The sequence below is a fragment of the Mirounga angustirostris genome, unplaced genomic scaffold (genome assembly GCF_029215605.1).
Source record: "Mirounga angustirostris isolate CCGP_5_RB_7025 unplaced genomic scaffold, mMirAng1.0.hap1 SCAF_3, whole genome shotgun sequence".
Classification (NCBI taxonomy): domain Eukaryota; kingdom Metazoa; phylum Chordata; class Mammalia; order Carnivora; family Phocidae; genus Mirounga; species Mirounga angustirostris.
The window spans coordinates 194924090-194944256 of record NW_026991711.1 but is presented as its reverse complement, the minus strand read 5'-3'; the positions used below and the strand labels follow the sequence as shown (position 1 = coordinate 194944256).

At 50.6% G+C, this 20167-nt stretch overlaps 1 protein-coding gene across 4 annotated transcripts in view; it reads left to right on the top strand.

Moving 5' to 3' along the window:
* Positions 1-19543, top strand: part of THAP4 (THAP domain containing 4) — a 44029-nt gene extending 24486 nt beyond the window's left edge. For 3 of the 4 annotated variants that reach the window (XM_045867556.3, XM_054505907.2, XM_045867557.3), the window contains 4 exons: positions 3-162; positions 1167-1276; positions 2121-2224; positions 19279-19543. In XM_045867556.3, coding sequence (XP_045723512.2) covers positions 3-162; positions 1167-1276; positions 2121-2224; positions 19279-19398 — 494 coding nt within the window. In that variant the 3' untranslated portion in view covers positions 19399-19543. Of the gene's footprint in view, positions 1-2; positions 163-1166; positions 1277-2120; positions 2225-19278 lie in introns of those variants that run through there. The other variant, XR_010410381.1, reaches the window with a different exon arrangement.
* The last annotated feature ends 624 nt before the right edge of the window (positions 19544-20167 follow it).

Genomic DNA, 20167 nt, shown 5'->3' with positions numbered 1-20167 from the left:
AGAGCCCCCCACGATGAACCCAGTGGTGGAGCCCCTGTCCTGGATGCTGGGTACCTGGCTGTCAGACCCGCCGGGAGCCGGGACCTTCCCGACGCTGCAGCCTTTCCAGTACCTGGAGGAGGTGTACATCTCCCACGTGGGTCAACCTGTGCTCAACTTCTCGTAAGTGCCCCGCCCCGCCCCCCCGGCCACCTGCCCCAGCAACTCCTGCCTGACAGGCAGGCCGGAAGATGCAAAAGGAACCTGGTTGTGTTTCAGAGAGGCACCCTCTTCCTGCCCTGAACCTAGTCACACGGTGGGTAAAAATGGTACTTCTGGGTCTCTCATGTTTTTGAAGGTGACCACAAAATCTCGGGCTTGCTAATGCAGACATGAAGTAAGTGCCTGTGCTCTCCCCCTGACACACATTACTGGAAATAAAATGACCTGGATTTCTCTTAGAATCTCCCCCCGAGCTGTTTGAGGTCCCAGAGAGGCTGTTAGTGTTGTGGTTCTCAGTCCTGCTACATAGTAAAGCGAGAGTCCTCGGAGTCCTCCAGCCGCATCCTGACCCAACACCTGTTCTGTTTCTCGCCTGTGAACTGCTCACAAGAGGCAGAGCCTGGTGTAAGGGTGGGATCTTACTGTGCACGGAGGGTGCTTGGGACCGCGAAGCACTAAGGAGCCCTGGGGGCGGGGGTCTGCCGAACTTACAGGTTTCAGGGTCCCGTCTTCAGGGTCAGGGTCAGTCATGGCGGCTGGGAAAAGAGGGACAGCACACACAGACGACGGGGGGAGGCGCATGTGGGGGAGCTGCTTCCGGGCCAGAGGTGGAAGGTCCTGGGGTGCCTGGCGGCCGGGGCCCACACATGTGGTTCCTCATGTCCCTCATGCTATGTCTTTTATGCATCCCTCTGTTTCCGCATGAACAAGAAACTGCATCTTTTTTTTTTTTTTTAAGTTTTATTTAAGTCGTCTGTCCGCCCAGCATGGGGCTTGAACTCACTACCCTGAGATCAAGAATCAGTCACTTAACTGACTGAGCCACCCAGGCGCCCCAACTAACTGCATTATTTATATTCAGTGGGTGGGGTGCTTTATAGAGTGAGAAAAATGTGTCCACAAAGTCCGGCACGCTCTGGGGGGCATCTGATACCTGGGGCTTCACCTCTCCTGCTTCCCACTAGGTTCAACGCCTTCCACCCAGACACACGCAAACCCATGCACAGGGAGTGTGGCTTCATCCGCCTCAAGCCTGACACCAACAAGGTGGCCTTCGTCAGCGCCCAGAACACAGGTACCTCCGCTTGGCGGCCGTCCCTGGCCTGCCCCTGCCCACGTACCATGCATGCCATCAGAGGGCTGGCCAGCCGGGGAGGCGGCGTCTGCCTCCTGCTTTCAGAGTGACCTTTGGGGGTGTCCGTGGTCGTGGGCACATTTGTGGGGAGTGACTGAGTGCTTGTCAGGGTGGGAAGCGTCAGGCCTTTGGACGGACTCGGCAGGGCTGGCAGGAGGGAGCTGGTGAGAGGGCCTGACTCCCTCTTCTCCCAAGTTCTCCCAGCAACAGCTCACGACAGAGCTCTGTCTGCCGCAGCTCAGAGGTGCGGAATGTGTGCACGAGAACGGGAGGCTCGCTGTGCAGCCAGAAACTGTCCGGAAATCCACTCTGTCCCCAGTGGGAGGCCACCCTGAGATAGTTAGCCAGGCTCATTAATTAGAAATGACTCAAAAACACACCTGCTTCACCTTTACCTTGCTCCCTGGCTCGAGTGAGTCTCACGTCCTAGAAGCTGGTGGGACAGTCAGAAACTAGCCCATCCTGGAGTGGGCCTGCCCAAGGCATTGGTGAGCCAAAAGTCGGGGGGCAGCCAGCAGCTGGGGCCGGGGGGAGGCTCCCTGTCCTGTTTGATGGGGCAGGGCTGGGGTCAGGGCACCTCCTCCCTCTCCCCCTCCCCCCACCCCCTCCATAGACCCCCTCCCCTGCCTATAAAGAGGACTTGCGAGTCTTTCCCCCTTGGTGCCTGGGAGGCTCTGGCTTTCGAGTTCAGACCTGTTGAAGCGCTGGGTGCAGAAGGTGGTGGTGGGAGCAGTGGCACCAGCAAGCCGTGGGCAGGCTGCTGAGGACTGACGGCCCCCTGCAGGCATCGTGGAGGTGGAAGAGGGCGAGGTGAATGGGCAGGAGCTGAGCATCACGTCCCACTCCATCGCCAGGATCTCCTTCGCCAAGGAGCCTCACGTGGAGCAGGTGAGTCTGCCCCTGCAGCCTTCCCTCCTTCCGCCATGCACTTGCAGTCCTCAGTGGGGCCACAGATCACCCCTTGGCCTGTCTGCACGGTCATGTGGTCGCTCCCCACACATGCTGAGGTGGGGGTGTGCCACAGCGGAATCCGGTCCCTGGCAGGTGGGCACTTAGGGGTTCTCAGGTCGGCTGCAGTTTTTCAGTCACAAACATCCTTTTACGTTTGGGCTGTCCACTTTGGCAAATGAGTCCGTTATCTGTTGGGGAGATTTCTCCCATTTGAGTTGCTGGATCAGAGGACAGGTACATTTTGCATTGCTTTTCTTGACGACTGTCCCCTCCAGCTCTGCAGGGACCTACCTGCTCCTCTGCACCGTCGTCTACACGGCGTGTTCCAGACTCACTGGTCTTTTGAATCTGATCCGTGAAAGATGGTGGCTCATTTGTGTTTGAAATTGAATGGATGCAAGGGAGCATTTCCCATGCTTGTGGGCCGTTTGTGTTTCTTGCTCCGTACGGTTGATGTTCAGGGTCATTGCCTGTGTTTCTGTGGGCTGCCATCTGACTGGTTTACCGGAGCTTTCTACGTACCATGGCTGTTTGCGCGGCAGATGTTTCCCCATCTGGTGGTATATGTGAGTTTGGTTTATGATGTGTTCTACTCAACAGATTGCGAGCTTTTCTGTGGTTCTCTCTGGGGGTCTTTTCCTTTATGGGGTCTGGATTTGGATTCCAGCTCTGGAAGGCATTTCTACTCACAGGATGAAATTAGTCTTTTGTTTCCCTGCACTCTTGTAGCTTTCCCTTTTACACTTAGACCTTAGTCCCTCCCAGATTGGTTTTCACATGATGCCATGTACAGATGGGTGACCAGCAGCCCCCCAGATTTGAAATGTCATGCCTGTCTTAAGCCCATCCCCATAAATAGGGGAGGAGGGTCTGTTCCTTTTGTCTGCTTCTTCACCAACAGTAATTTAAAGTCATGTAATAACTTAGGTTACCATAGCTCTATGTCCTATCTTAATATCTGGGGAGAGTTCCCGATATTCTTTACTGTACATTTTCTTGGTTAATTCTTCTGCATTCCCTCTTCTGGGCGGACCGTCCGGTGAGTTTGTCCAGGTCCACACCGTTTACGCCAGGATCACATAAACACATGGGTTAATTTGAGGACAAGGGGAGTTCTGGTTGGTCGCAGTGGACAGCAGCGTGGTGGTCTAGTTTGGGGTACTTCAGTGGGTACCAGGTTAATTCCTGTATGATGTTAATTATGCAGGCCTTGGACGTTGCGTGGCTGGGTAGTGCTGTGATGCTTTCTGGTTTCCGAGGGTGTGTCTGGCACCTGGCTGCCGTTCCATCTCCTGGGTGTGTTGGGGGGGCTCTGGCTCTGTGCTGCTCTGCTGAGCGGGACGTCCCGTCCGACAGCTGGCTCTCTGGCGCAGCCCGGATAGAGTGCTTACCCCGCAAGGTGCTCGCCCGAGGGTACCAGTTTGTATTTTTGCCCCGCTCTTCTGCTTCTCAGAAACAGAGGTTCTTGATTTTATGTGTCGGGTAAGCATGTCCTATTTCTACTGTGGTAAAAATTATATTCAGGAATGGGTTTTGAGTTCCATTAAATGCTTTTGCAGCCTCTTGGGAGGATTCTGTTTTTTCCACTTGAAGCTGTTGATGCAGTGAATTGTATTAATAACTTCTAAGTGTTGAGGGCATGTTTGCTTTTTGAAGATAACTCCTACTTGTCCTGATTTTGGTACCAGAGTTATTCATAGAGTGTGCTGGGCACTTTTTAGCTGTGTCTGTTCCCTGACAAGGAGGGAGCCCCATCAACGTTGCCTGGTCCTCCTAGATGTCCTCAGGAAAGCATCTGGGCCCAGTGGGGGGAGTGCCCTTGCTCTCCTCCCTGCTTACCTGGCCCTCCGACCTCCCTGCATTTGCAAGGTCAAGGTTCCCAGGACCAGTGCTCTTTCATCTAGATTTTCAGAGTTTGAGGAAGAAGTAACACTCACTGCTTTCTCTGCATCTGCCATTCTGTGTCCCCTTTATATTTCTGATCTTTTGCATATGTCTGTTTTCTCTTTTTCTTGCTCATACTTGACTTTATCAGGGATTTGGGGGGGTGGATTTTGTTTGTTTATTTTTGCTAGAGAACTAAGTTTGGGCTTTATTAATTAAACACAAGAGTCCCTCTCTGTAAAAGGAGAGAGAAGGTGAGGGGAAGCCACTGAGGGCACAGTGAGGGGAGGCACCCCCATGGGGTGGGGCCAGAGGAGGGCTCAGCTCTTCAGGGTGACATGCTGACCAACAGCTGGCTGGGTGCGACTGGGTTGGCCTTCCTGCTGGGTCAACATGCACAGAACCTGGTAGGGAGGGAGGCTGGGGCTGGAAGCATCTGTCTGTCCTCCCAGCAGCTGGTGGGCAGAATGCCTGGCTTCTGCAGATGCCCGGGAGCGGCAGGTGTTGGGAGGGGTCCTTGCTTATCTGTTGTTGAAGCCTGACCTCACCCCTTCTCTGTTGCCCTGCTCTCGGTGCTCGGTCACTGAGGACCCCACACAGCCCACAGGGTGGTGCCCTACAGCAGCCCTGAGACAGGACAGGTCCAGGCCTGTGCCCGCATTTGATGCTGAGGATCAGAGAGGCCCCTGCCTTCCAGAAACTCCCCCCATTAATGCTCGCCGCCTCCTGAGCGGCTGACTCCTGCGGCCAGAGCTGCTCTGGTGGCCAGCGTCCCATCCTGTCCTGCTTGGCCCTCTTCTGGTGGAGTCCTGTCCAGGTCCTCTGACCACTTCCACTGTGTCTGCTGTCCTTCCTGACACTCGTTCTTCTCTGAGTTGGATGTAAGCTCCTCTCGAGCTACTGATGTGGCCAATATCCCTTCCAGTTTGTATCTTTGCTCCCCTTTTCTGCTTCTGAGAAACAGAAGTTCTTGATTTTATGTGGTTCCGTTTCCCAGGCTCTCCTTTCTGGATTGGTTTTAGAATTTCTTACTTAAGCAGGCTTCCCTGAAAACAGGTCAAAAAATATATATTCTAGGGGCGCCTGGGTGGCTCAGTTGGTTAAGCGACTGCCTTCGGCTCAGGTCATGATCCTGGAGTCCCTGGATCGAGTCCCGCATCGGGCTCCCTGCTTGGCAGGGAGTCTGCTTCTCCCTCTGACCCTCCCCCCTCTCATGTGCTCTCTCTCATTCTCTCTCTCTCAAATGAATAAATAAAATCTTAAAAAAAAAAAAAAAAAAAAAAATATATATATATATATATATATTCTATATTTTTTTTCCTGGAAGCATTACAGCTTGACCTAAAACCTCCCCTTCAGGTCATTAATTCACCCAGATTTGAGTTTTGTGCAGTTGAATGCCGGCTGCCCCGGCCCCTGCTGGCAGAGCCTGCCCTCCCCAGCCCCCCCACCAGTTCCCGCTTCCCCCCACCCCTGCCAGTTCCCGCTAATTACCATGGCTTACTAGAATTTTTTTTTTTACTTAAAAAAAAAATTAGCTGCCTGGAGGTGTAATTTACATACAGTTAGTGCATCCAGTTCAGGTGGACACCCTTGGAATATGCCCCGGTCAGGACGAGAACAGCCCCTCACCCCAGAAAGAGCCTTGTGCTGTCCCTACCAGCCCCCAGCCCCCCCACAGCCAGGGCCAGATCTCTGTCACTCCACTAGACTTGCATCTTGTAGGATTCCCTGTAAATGGGTCCATACAGTGTCTACTCCTTTCATTCAAGGTAACATTTGTGAGATTCATCCATGCTGTTGCATTTAGCGGTAGTTTGGGTGTTTTTGATTGCTGAGTAGTGTTCCACTGGGCAAATATGTCACAGCTCCGTCTGTCTCCCCTCTGTTGACGGACACCGATTGGCTTGTTTCCAGTGCTGGGCTGTTGGGAATAAAGCTGCTATGAGCATGTGTGTGGACGTGTGTCTTCCCGGCTCTTGGGTGAGGACCTAGGACTGGGACTGCTGAGTCCCGTGGGGAGTGCCAGGTGAGCGAGCCGGAGCCTCCAGGCTGGGTCTTGTGCCGCTCCACCCCCACCGCCCCACCCCCCCAACCACGTTGGTCCTTGAGTGTCCGCCGTCCTGGTGGCTGCACAGGGGTGTTACATGCGGTTAAATACATTTCCCAGGGGCGCCTGGGGGGCTCAGTCGTTAAGCGTCTGCCTCCGGCTCAGGTCATGATCCCGGGGTCCTGGGATGGAGCCCCACGTCGGGCTCCCTGCTCCGCGGGAAGCCTGCTTCTCCCTCTCCCACTCCCCCGCTTGTGCTCCCTCTCTCGCTGTGTCTCTCTCTGTCAAATAAATAAATAAAATCTTAAAAAAAAAAAAATACATTTCCCAGATGACTGATGATGTTGGTCCTCCTTCCGTGGTGCTTATTTGCCAGTTATTTCTTGTTTTGTGAAGCAAGCATTCAGATCCTGGGCCCCTCTCTCCAGCAGCTTGAGTTCTGAGAGTTACATGTTCCAAGTACAGGTCCTTCATCAGGTACATGTGCTCCCAGCTTATGACAAAATGTTTTGACTTTTCATGTTCGCTTACCAGCGCTTTCTTTTATGCTCTGCTTTTTGTGCCCTGTCTTAAATTCTTTTGCCTAACCCAGGCTGCAGAGATTTTTAACCTGCATTTTCTCCAATAATTGTTACGGTTTTCCTTTTTGCTTTAAGGTCTATAATTTTGGAATTTGTGTTTTTGTATGGTATGAGGTAGGCATCAAGATTCTTTTATTTTTTCCCCCCGGATAGATACCCCATTGTTCCAGCACCGTTTGTTGAAAAGACTGCCGTTACTCCCTCATCCCGCAGTGACGTGCACTTGCGTGGGTCCATTTTGGACTGTCTTACACCCAGGTGATCTCTGAGTTTCTGTGTACGCTGAGGCCACGCGATCTGGATTACTGTAGCTTTAGACTAATATTTGAAATCCGATCATATTGGTTGTCCAACTTTTTTTTCTTTTTACAAAATTGTGTTGGGTACCCAGGGACTCTTTGCATTTTCGTATGAAGTTTGGAATTAGCTTGTCAACTTCTAGAAGAATTTTTAGGATTACTTGAATTTCGAGATTAATTTGGGAAGTACCATCTTCAGCAAACTGACTCTCCTAATCCAATACCATGTAAATCTCTCCATTTATGTAGGATTTCCTCACCCTAAATTGTGTTGTAGTTTTCAGTACATGTGTTGCATGTATTTTGTAAAATTTATGCCTGGGTATTTTGTGGTTTTGGGATGCTGTTAGAAATGATTTCTTAATTTTCTGAATTATTTGTTGCTAGTGTATAGAAATACATTTGACTGTTACACATTGATTTTATATCATGTAACCCTCTTAAATTCACTTTTTTATTTTACTCATTTTTTAATAGATTCTTTGGGGTTTTCTACACAGTCATGTCATCTGCGGTTAAAGTGTCACTTCTTACTTTCCAGTCTCGATGCCATTTCTTTCTTCTGAGCTAGGACTTTGGAAAGGGCAGCCTATGTAACGTTCGGTACCGGTGGTGGGAGTAGACGCCAGGCCCTGTTCTCTGTTCATGGGAAGCACTCCGCCTTCACCATTGGGTGTGATGGTCACTGTCGGGTTTTTACCAGTGCCCTTTACCACATTCTGTTTTCTTATATTTTTAGTTTGCCAGTTATTAAAAATTATAAATGGGTGTTGAATTCTGACAGGTGCTTCTGCTATTGAGATGCTTCTGTGATTTTTCTCCTTTATTCTCTTAATGTGGTGAGTTATAGGAACAGGGTTTCAGATGTTGACCCAACCCCACATTCTTCAGATAAACCCCAATGACAGATAATTTGTCATTTTTAGTTATTGCTATTTATATTACTAAAATACGTAAGTTGAAGGATTTTTGTATCATGTTATTTGTTTTATTCTAATTATCCTGAGTTTAATTCCCTCTTTTTTGATTTCTTAAATGGGAAATTTAAGTCACTGGTATTTAGCCCATTTTTAGTTTGTGATGCACCACTTGAAACTATGAATTTCACTCCAAGCCCTGCTTCAGCTGCATCCCTATGAAGAGTGTGCTCTTATCACCTCCAGCTCAAAATACTTTCCCTGGTGACTTTCTTATTCGAACTGGGTCATTTAGAAGTATGTTACTTACTTTCCAAATATTTGAGGATTTTCTACATAATCTATTGCTAATGATATCTAATTCAATTCTGTAAAGCCCAGAGCACACGCTTTCCGAGTTACTCTGCCACAGTGTATGATGTAACTTGGTGAATGCCTCATGCACACTCCAAATAAATACGTATTTGACAGTTGTTGGGTGTAGTGGACTTAGTTCAAGTCGATTGATAACGTCATTCTGATTTCCTTCATACTGCTGATTTTTTTGGTCGGGGGCGGGGTGGGGGGGTCTGGTTCTGTCTGATTACTGAGAGGTGCTAGAATCTCCAAAGATGATCGGGGCTATTTCTCTTCCTTTCTTGGGTTCTGTCTGTTTTTGCTTCATGACTTTGAAGCTCTGTCATAAGATGCGTACGTGTGATGATACGTATTATATTTATGAAATGTTCCTCTTGGTAGCTTGGAGTATGTACCTTGAAGACTGATGGTAACAGAACCACAGCTGCTGTCCAATGCTTGTTTATTTGGTGCATCTGTTTTCCTTCCTTTTTACGTTTTACTTATTTAGCTCTCTATATTCACGGTATATCTCCTGTAGTCTTGCTTTTTTTGTCTAGTCAAAAAGCTCCATATTTTAATTGGAATGTTTAGTCCATTTACATTTAATAAAAATATTACTGGTATGGTTGGTTGTAAGACCACTATCTTGATTTGTCTTTTGTTCTTTGTTTTTTTCCTTTGCTGTGTTCTCTTGGTTTAAGTAATTTTAGCATTGTTTTCTTTCTTTTGTTAGCTTTTTTTTTCTTTTTCTATTGAAGTGTAGTTGACACACAACATTACATTTGTCTCAGGTGTACAACTTAGTGATGGGACAACTCCATAAACTGTTACGTTGGGCTCGCCACACATATGGCCCCACCTGTCACCACACGACGCCATTGCGGGATCACTGACCGCGGTCCCCGCGCTGCGCCTTTCATCCCCGGGACGTACTCGCTCCGTAACTGCAAGCGGTACCTCCCGCCCCTTCACCCCTTCTGTCCACCCTCCACCCCTCCCCGCTGTGCGTTTATGGGTCTGATTCTGCTCTTTGTGCGATTATTCACTTGTTTTGTGTGTTAGATTCCACATACAAGTGAAATCCTATGGTATTTGTCTTTCTCTGACTTACTTCCCTTAGCATAACGCCCTCTAGGTCCACTCATGTTGTAGCAAATGGCAAGATCTCCTTTTTTATGGCTGAGTGATATTTCTTCTGTTAGCTTCTTTTTTTTTTTAAGATCTTATTTATTTATTTGACAGAGAGAGAGCACAAGCAGGGGGAGGGGCAGGTAGATTGAGAAGCAGGCAGAGGGAGAAGCAGGCTCCCCACCCAGCAAGGAGCACAATGCAGGACTCGATCCCAGGACCCCAGGATCATGACCTGGGCCGAAGGCAGACACTTCACCGACTGAGCCACCCAGGCTCCCTCTTCTGTTAGCTTCTTATCTGTGTCTTTCTTGTTTCTTTTAATGGTTGCTTTGAGGCTAACAGTGTAAATCCTAAACTTGCCAAAGTCTGTAATCAATATGGTACCGTTACATCTCCCCCTTCACGTTGATCTTGGATAATCCCCTACTTTACAGCTGACACTTCCCTGGTCCTGCTTGTGGGTCGTGACCTTACAGCTCTGTAACCCCACTGACCGTTTCTGTTACACTAACCTATATATGTAAATACGTGTGTAAGAACTATACACACACATATACCACAAACCTTTACAGTATTGTTACTTTCGCTTTATTTTTTTAAACATTTTATTTATTTATTTGTGAGAGAAAGCAAGCACGAATGGGGAGGGGCAGAGGGGGAGGGAGAGAAGGAATCTCAAGCAGACTCCGCGCTGAGCGCAGAGTCTGACTACACGGGGCCCAATCCCACAACCGCGAGATCACGACCTGAGCAGAAACCAAGAGTCAGACACTTAACTGACTGAGCCACCCAGGCGCCCCAGTACTTTTGCTTTAAATAATGAGCTGACTTTCAGAGACATTACAGTGAGGGGGGGTAAAAGCAATCTCTTCTACTTACCCACTTATTTTTCTTCTGTGTTGTTCTTTTCACCTTCCTTAGACCCACGTCTCCCAGGGCATAGTTTGCCTTCGTCCGGAAGCCATGCGTTCATGCCTTCTTTGCAGTATAGGTCTGTTGTTGGCAGCTCGCTTGGGGTTATTTCAGTCCCTAACTATTTAACTGTGGTTCAAATACAGATAACAGACGTTAGCATCTTAACGGTTCCTGAGGCTACGCTTAGGTGGTGTGCAGACGTCACCGCCATCCATTGCCAGAACCCTTGCATCTTACAGAACTGAAGCCCCCATGCCCGTTAAGCAATAACTCCCCCCTCTCTCCTCCCACACCCACTGGGATCCCCCATTCTGCTTTCTGTGTCTACAAACCGACTACCCTAGGGACCTTGTGTAGGTGGAATCCCACACTAGTCTTTTTGTGACTGGCTTATTTCAATCAGTGTTCCTCCATGTTGTAGAATATTGTGGAATTTCCCTCCTTTTTAAGGCTGAATGGTTGTCTGTCGTATGTGTGTATTGACGTTTTGCTTATCCATCCGTCAGTGGACGGCAGAGTTGCCTCCGTGTTTTATCTACTGTGAATAATGCCGCCATTGACTTGGGTGTACAGACATCTCTTCAAGACCCTGCTCTCGGGTGCCTGGGTGGCTCAGTTGGTTAAGCGACTGCCTTCGGCTCAGGTCATGATCCTGGAGTCCCGGGATCGAGTCCCGCATCAGGCTCCCTGCTCAGCGGGGAGTCCACTTCTCCCTCTGACCCTCCCCCCTCTCATGTGCTCTCTCTCTCCTCTCATCCTCTCTCTCAAATAAATAAATAAAATCTTTAAAAAAAAAAAAAAAAAAGACCCTGCTCTCAGTCCTTTTGAGGGTGTACCCAGAAATGGACTTGCTGGGTCGTAGGGTAGCTCTATTTAATTTTGGGAGGCACCACCATACCGTTTCCCAAGTGGCTGCACCAGTGTGCGCTCCCGTCAGCTGTGCGTGGCCCCCAGCTCCCCACGTCCTCACCAACACTAGCTGTTTCTGCTTGTGTTACAGCAGCTGGAGTTCTCCGCTATCTCGGAATCCCTTGTCAGATATGCGGTTCCCAAATATTTTCTCTCCTTTTGTGAGCTGCTTTTCCACTCTGCTTATAATATCTTTTGATGCATAAAAGTCTTTAATTTTCATGAATTGCAGCATGTTTGAGTTAGTTTTTGTGTGTGGTGATAGGTAAGCATCCAACTCCATTCTTTCGCATGTGGATGCCCAGTTTTCCCAGCACGTTTGTTGAAGAGACTGTCCTCTGCCCATTGAGTGGTCTTGACAGCTTTGTTGAAAATCCTCTGACCACACATGTGAGAGTTGGATCATTTCTGGGTTCTCTGTTCAGCTCCATCGGTCTGTATCACTCTCATTGTGCCAGTGCCATGTGCTTGGGAGATCAAGAGGTACCTGTCCTTCAGCTTTGTTCTTCTTCCTCAGGATTTTTATTTTTCCTATTCTGGGTCCCTTGGGATTCATGTGAATCTTAGGATCCATTTTTCTGTTTCTACAGAACATGCCATTGGGATTTTCATAGGGCTTTCATTAATCCTATACATGTTTGGGCAGTATTGATATCTTACTCATATTAAGTCTTCTAAACCATGAACATTGGATGTGTTTCCATTTATTTATGTTTATTTTTGTTTGTTTGGTTGGTTGTTGTGGGCTATCTCTGTGCCCAGGAGCCACCTGAGATGTAAACTGAAGGTGTTCTCGGGTCTTTTCTGAGCCTTTGCCTGGGCATGAGCACTCACTTTCTAATTTCTCCATATATGTCATTGTTTGTCCTAGTCTCTAAAATCTGGGTCCCAAAACCAGAAAAAGTTAAAATGAAGTGGGGTAAGGGGGTGCTGGCCCTTCAGATCTCGCGTGAGTCCGTTGAGCTGGAGGGGGCGGGGCCTTTGCTGCCCACCGACGACAGGTCCTCCGTATTTGGAGGACAGGGTCCTTGCCCACCCTGGCCCCCACAGGCTGCTCCAGAAACACCTGCACAGCAGCCTGTTTCCTGGCTGCTGGACAGGCTCGTGCAGTTGTGTCCAGTGGGGAGACCAATTCCAGGGACTTCCTACTCAGCCATCTTCACGGAATCCTCTTTCACTCCCAGTTTTGAAGGATATGTTTACCATAAATAAAATTCTGGGTCAACAGGCATAGTTTTTTAAAGTAATTATTTTGTTCCATCGTCTTCTGACCTTAATTGTGTTTGTTGAAAAGTCAGCCAAAATTCTTCATGCCCTGCACGTGATTTGTCTTTTTTCTCTAGTCATTTTTTTAAGATTTCATGCATCTACTTGAGAGACAGAGCACAAGCAGGGAGCAGCAGAGGGAGAGGGAGAAGCAGGCTTCTCGCGGAGCAGGGAGCCCGATGAAGGGTTCAACCCCAGGACCCTGAGATCATGACCTGAGTCGAAGGCAGGTGCTTCACCGACTGAGCCACCCAGGCGTCCTTCCTCTAGTCATTTTTGAGGTTTTTTTCCTTCATCTTCCTTTCACTATGGTGTTCCTGGGTGTGGTTTCCTTGTACTTATCCTGTGTGGGTCTCCTGAAATTCTTGGATCTGTAAGATGGTGTTTTGGGTCATATTTGGGGATTTTCTGCCATTGTTTCTCCAACTTTTCCATTCTTAAGTTTTCTCATCAGAACTGCTACTAAACAGATGTTAGGCCGTTTAATACTGTCCCACATGTCCCTGAGACTGTTCATTCTTCTTCAGTCTGTTTTCTCTATATTAATCATTTTAGATATTTTATTATTTTTTTTTTTACTTTTTTTTTTTTTTAAGATTTTATTTATTTATTTGACAGAGAGACACAGCGAGAGAGGGAACACAAGCAGGGGGAGTGGGAGAGGGAGAAGCAGGCTTCCCGCGGAGCAGGGAGCCCGATGCGGGGCTCGATCCCAGGACCCTGGGATCATGACCTGAGCCGAAGGCAGACGCTTAACCGACTGAGCCACCCAGGCGCCCCTCATTTTAGATATTTTAAAGATTTTATTTTTAATCTCTGCGCCCATGATGGGGCTTGAACTCACAACCCCGAGATCAGGAGTCACACACTCCACTGACTGAGCCATCCAGGGACCCCCAATCTGGACATTTTTATTGACCTGTTCTCAAATTCACTGAGTCTTTCTTCCATCTCCAGTTTGCTATTAAGCTATTAAGTGAATTTTTCATCTTTCTGTCTTTGTGCCTTTTCTCAAAATGACACTTTTCCCCAGTTTCCTCTCCTTTGCCTCCCCTCCTCCCACACCAGCAACCTTCCCTTGTCGTCCGTGAGGGGCAGGGAGGGGGTCTGGTTACAGTCGTGCACAGCTGTGTGTCCGTGGCTGTGAAACAGATTCTGGCCCTGGAGCCCCTGGGTGAGCTGCTTCACCTGTTCAAGGACACAGAAACACATACACGCACACGAGGAGTATTATTCTGCCATTAAAAAAAATTAAATCCTGCCATTTGCAACGTGAATCCCTGAGGGGATTACATTAAGTGAAGTAAACCAGTCCAATAAAGAAAGAGAAATACTGCATGGCTTCATTTATATGTGAAATTTTTAAAAAACAGAGTAGAATGGTGTTGCCTGGGGGCAGAGGGATGGCAGGTTGTAGGTCAGAGGGCACAGACGTCCGGGTGTAAGAGGAGTGAGTCGTGGGGAAATTACGCACAGCACGCCGTCTGTGGTTAATACTGTATCGTGTAAAATTTGCTCAGAGAGTAAATCTTAAAAGCTCTCACGCTCCACACAAGGTAACTGTGAGGGGACGGGGTGTTGACGCCGTACACACACGTGTGCAAGCGTCACGTTGTAGCTTTACACCCACAGTCTGTGTGCCGGTCCCATCCCAGGAAAGCCGGGGTTGGGGGAAGAACCTGAGTGTTGGCGGCAGGCAGCGTGCACGTGCTCTGATCCCCGGTTGTGCTGATGGGCGGCAAGCCGTCATTTCTGTAAGGGCGGCAAGCCGTCATTTCTGTAAAGACGGCATGGAAGGGGCACTGGGGGCCTCGGTTGTTAGGCGTCTGCCTTCGGCTCGGGTCATGATCCCGGGTCCTGGGATCGAGCCCCACATCGGGCTCCCTGCTCCGTGGGAAGCCTGCTTCTCCCTCTCCCACTCCTCCTGCTTGTGTTCCCTCTCTCCCTGTGTCTCTCTCTGTCAAATAAATAAATACAATCTTAAAAAAAAAAAAAAAAAAGACGGCCTGGAAGCTGTCAGCACACTGGGATTCCCGTGCCCGACAAGCTGGGCCCTTCCTGCCTCCACACCCACACCTGCTCCACGGGGGGTGCATTAGCCACCGTGGCTTCCTGACGTCTTTGTTTTAGGGCCTAAAACACAGCCACAGCCATCTTCCTCCTGAGCTTCCTTTTCCACCTTTTCCCTGCTGAAGGAAACAAGAAGAAAAAAAAAAACGCTTTGAGAAAGCATTAAAACATGGAGAAATTCTCACATCACACTTCTCTGCACGGTCCTGTTTCTGTGGGGTAGCTGCAGTCTCGGGAAAGTGAGCACACTTGGCTGAGATAAGAACTTGTGTTTGTTCACACGGACTCTTCCTGAACCTTCAGAGGCCACGGGACCCCCTGACCCGGCTCTGTGTGCGGGAGCTGGGCTCTGGGCTGCGTGGGCGCGTGGGCTCTGATCCCCCGACAGCCTGAACAAGCTCCCCTTGACGTTGCACAGGCTAGTGGTTGCCTCCAACCCCCTCTTCCTCACATGGGGATCCGTCTGTGGCGCAGACGGGTCTTGGTTCGATGATGCTTTCGCTGTGGTGGCCGACTCGGGATGACCACAGAGTTAGTACAAGTGAACTCACCAGATTGCTAGCTGTTGCCAGAGGCCACGGGAACCAGAGTGAGGCCATGTGCAGCCTGCGTCCGCGTTAAATCTTTCTAATGACTTCCACTGGAAGAGGAAGATGGCGTGGGAAACGTCCTCTGAGGGACTGCGAACCCAAAGGAAGCCGACAGGCGGCTCCAGGGCCCGTGCACCGCAGTGCTGTTTCTAGTTGTGGTGGCTGTCCTCTCTGTGGCGGGGGCGGCGGTCCTGGGGCAGTGGGCACGGGGCGGCCCCTCGCCCTGCTCCCCCAGCTCCCCACCCCTCCTGGGACCTGGCAGTCATGGTGTGCACTCCTGGGCCTGTGCCCTGTCCCTTGCTCGTGTGCTGCTTGTCACCATGTTTGTTCTGGAGCAGGATGGCCGTGACAGGGTTCCCAGGGAAGGGCTGTGGGGGGCCCACACTTAGATCGCTGTGCCGTGAAACCCGGTGTTGCCAGGAGCCCCTGCAGCCCACAGGGACAGAGCCTCCTGGAAAAGGCCAGTTGTGCTCGGGCGTTGGATGCGTCTATGAGGTGACTGTCAGCCTCAGCACCTGCCAGGCTCCGAGGGAACAAGCAGTGGCCTTGCCCGATGCCTTGGCTCCCACGGGGCCGCCCCACCTGAACACCCCTGCGCAGCTGACCCCCCTGCCCGCCCTGTGCTCTGTGAGCACAGTCTGTCACAGGCGCTCAGGCGAGGGCGCCGTAAGACCACTGTGTCTCCATGACAAAGGCAAGTGTGGGTGCAGGTGGGGCATGTCTCCACGCCACCTCGTGTCCTCTGGGAAGTGATTCAAAGGTAAAAGCCTTGTTTATTTGTAAATGAAATTCCAGAAAAAGTAATGTAGAATGAAGGGGCGCCTGAGTGGTTCAGTCGTTAAGCGTCTGCCTTCGGCTCAGGTCATGATCCCAGGGTCCTGGATTGAGCCCCACATCGGGCTCCCTGCTCAGCTGGGAGCCTGCTTCTCCCTCTCCCACTCCCCCTGCTTGTGTTCCCTCTCTCGCTGTGTCTCTCTCTGTCAAATAAATAAAATCCTTAAAAAAAAAATAAAGACACTAAAATAGCATGGGAATACTTGCCTGGCCCACGAAGTGTCCTGTCTGTCTGGTTCTGGGCGCTCTGCTCTCCCCCTTCCCGCCCTGTGTCCTCTTCTGTCTTCCTGCTTACCGGCTCGTTTGTGGTACCTCATCCTGCTGTCCTTCGGTGATGCCCGCGGACTACAGATGCGGTCTGCGTTCACGGGCGTCTGACATAGCTGGTGCTCGGACTGCTTCCAGACCGCCGCAGGGACCTTGGGACAGGCCCTCTCAGACCACGGCGGGCATGCCAGGCGCCTGGGCTCTGCAGCGCTGGGGTGTCAGTTCCACATGCACCTGGGGCGGAGCCTGGGGCCGCGTGTCCATCTCCTCACGGCGGCGGCACTCGGGACACGGGTCTCGGACTCCCAAGTGTCTCCCTTGCCCTGTCTGCTTCTGCGGTCATGGGGTTTTGTGGGGGGGGCGGGTAGCAGTTTTATTTTTTTATTTTACTTTTTCTGGTCTTACACTACCCTTTTTCCTAATGGCAACAAAATGAAACTTTTTCCTTATGAGTAAATACAGATGTTTTATGTCATTTTCGCACGAGTCCGAGATTTCCTTGCAGATGACCCTTGGAAATCTCCTCTCCCAGTTGAAAACATGGGTAAACACCTTTCCAGAGAACAGGAGTGTCCCTCCTTGGTACCGCTGGCTAAAAAGGAGCCGGGAGCCTCGTCAAAACCTGTCACAGGCGGCGCTCTTCGCTTAAAAACAAAAACTTAGATTTCTGAAGTAAGGGCATAGTATGTGCCACACCAGCGTTTTGACTTTGAATGGGGGAGGGGCATTTTCAGAAACAGCACTAAGATTTCGGCCGTTTTTCACGCCCGTCCATGGGCGCGGGCCAGCTCCCTTCACACGCGCCACCGCCGCCTCGGGTTCCCGACTCGTGCGCTTCAGCAGCGCGCACTGGGGCCACGTTGCTACCGTGGTCAGCCGCAGGCTCCCTGCTCCCCTGCGCCGCATCTGTCCCTGCTTCTCCGTGCTGCCGTGGGCCTCTCCCCTGAAAGCCTGCGGAATTCCTCTGGTACTTTCTTCCATGGGGTGAGGACTCCTGCTGGTAAGTCCTCTGCGGAGTTTTTTTGGTCTAGAAATGTCTTCATTTTGCCTTCATTTTTTTTTTAAGATTTTATTTACTTATTTGACAGCAAGAGAGCACACAAGCAGGGGGAGCAGCAGAGGGAGAGGCAGAAGCAGGCTCTCCGCTGAGCAGGGAGCCCGATGCAGGGCTCGATCCCAGGATCCCGGTATCATGACCTGAGCCGAAGGCAGATGCTCAATCGTCTGAGCCGCCCAGGCGCCCTTTTCCTTTGTTTCTGAGTAGTATTTTCACTGCACCGAGAATGCTTTGGGTGGTGGTTATGTTAATGGGTTTGAGATGCCATCCCGTCGTCTTCTGGCTGCCGTTCTTCTGTGGGGAAGCCCAGAGCCCATGTGGCCTGTTGGTCCCTGGACACGCTGTCCTCCCACGGGTCCCTGGGTGTCTGGCTGGTCCTTGGTGAGCAGCCGGCATCTTGCTAGGATGTAATTGCATCTGCGACTCGCTGTATGTCCAGTCAGCCTCCGAGAGCTGGCTGTGACCCCATCACGTTTGGCTTGTGTTCCGTTCTTCCCATCTCCTGGGATCTCCAGCATGCATGTCAGAACTTCGGGTCTCCACTGTGTTTCTTCGCTTCCGTCATGGCTTCCGTCCGTCCTCCTCCCGGTTCCAGCCCGGGTTTTTCTACAGACTGTTTTCTGGCAGTGTCTATTCTGCTGATTGCATTTTGCAGTTACAGAATTCCCATTTTATTCTTTCTGGTGGAGGCAGTCCTCTGCTGAAAAGCTCCGTGTCCTTTCCTGGTGACTCTGGTGTTGGCACACCCGCCCTGGGGCATCTGCTCCTGGCACCTCCACTGCTCTTACCTCGCTTGCTCAGTCGGTTTGTTCTGTTTCTTGGCACCACCTGTGAAGACTGTAGATGCCGTGAGGCTCCGTGCGATGCCCTCTGCTACCACAGAGCGGTCCTCGTGCTGCTGGCCGTCGGTCCAGGGAGGGCAGAGCCTGACCGCTGGAGGCTGAGCTGTTATGAAGCTGGCCTTCCCTGTCCGTTTCCGGTTAGCCCTCACTCCTAGAGTGCAGCCTGTTGGGTCCCAGCCAAAGGTCTGGGGTCTTTCCATGGCCTCTCCTCCTCGATGGGCACACATTCCAAAGTATGCCAGGAATCAGAGCGCTGGCCCGGCTCCCCAGGCTCTTGGCCCCACTGCTGTCCCCTCATAGCACGCACATTCCTCAGGTGAACGGTTGCTCCCAGCTGCGTCTCTCTTCTCTCCGGGACCTTTGTCTTGCCTTCTGGGCTGGTTCCCTTACGCCTTTAAATGGGCTTTCTGAGATGTGGCTTTTCTGGTTTTTCTGTGCCAGATGGTCAGTTACAGAGTGATTGGCTGTAGAGGAGAACTCCTGCTGCATACATTTCTGGAGCCCCCAGTGTGTTCCAGAACACTGGGGAGATGTCGGCCATCCGCTTGTGTCTCTACCGTTGCTTCACGCTCAGTAAGGATAGGACTTTCTCATTGGCCGCCACACTTTGTTGGGATAAACTAGTGGTTCCAAAGGTGGTCGCGCTGAGTTTTTCGAGAACACGGGTGACGTCAGTTCAGGTTGTAAGCATGAAAGGGAAGGGGGTAAAGCAGGAATGCATCGGAAGGTCAGCTTTTGTCTGAAAGGAAAAAGCGGCTGGGTTCTAAATGAGCTGAGACAAGACCAAGTTCCATGCATGCCTGTTGGTCTTCTGGGGACAACCGAGGGTCAGAGGAAGGACCCAGGGGTCAGGACCCCTTGATCTTGGCACGCCCCGCAGCGGCTGTGGGCTGAGTGTCCGTCACCCACTGGCGGCGACACTGTGCGGCCCACAGGCCTCTGACAACGGGGGCGGCGTGTTGCAGCCCTAACAGAGCACTTGGCCCATGGCGGGCCGCCTTTAGAAGGTAAAACTAAGGTGTTTGTTTTGTTCTGCTCAGATCACCCGAAAATTCAGGCTGAATTCTGAAGGCAAACTTGAACAGACAGTCTCCATGGCGACCACTACCCAGCCCATGACTCAGCATCTTCACATCACCTACAAGAAGGTGACCCCGTGACCCCGAGTGTGTGTCGTGACCCTTCGGCTTCTCCATAGATGCTCGCAGCAGGTGCGGGTGTGGCCGCAGGCCTCGTGGGTTCCAGAGTATTGCCATGGGTTCCTGTAACGGCGTAGAAAAACCAAATAAAAGGCCTTTATTTTTATGACTGAGCATTTTGAATATTATCAGTCGTGTAGACTGTGCGTTCCTTTCATCAGCTGGTGAGTACTTGTTTTCCAGTTGTTTCCCTAAAAAATTGAGGAGTGATGCTTTTTCCCTTTCTTTTTCTGCTGGTAGTTTTGGCAAGACCTAAAATATTTACAAATTTTCCTGGAGGAAGTAGTAAGCTGACAACAAACGGACAGAAAGGGTCACAGTTATGTTATTGTTTTTGAAGCGAACAGTCTCGGGCCCCACGTCCACACAGATGAAGGGCATCCCCAAGGTCAGAGGACGGTCATGAGCTCGGCACCCTCAGGTCCATCTTACGCTGGAGCAGAACACTGCTTCCATTTGTGTGTTCGCTGTGAAGTCTCCCAGACACGCTTGAACCCCTCATACCTGTCACCCTGCTATTTCCCACCAACGGCTTCCTCTGTTCTCCCTTCTTTTTTTTTTTTTTTTCCTGTTCTCCCCTCTTTTGGCTGGCATATTTTTAAACAAATTCTGGGCATTCACCCCTAACTGCTTCAGTATGCATGTAAAAACAAAGCAGAGCCGTTTTCTTCTCCCTCACACACCACCGTATCCCAAGCCATGCCAGGAACACGGAGCGACATGCGAGGGA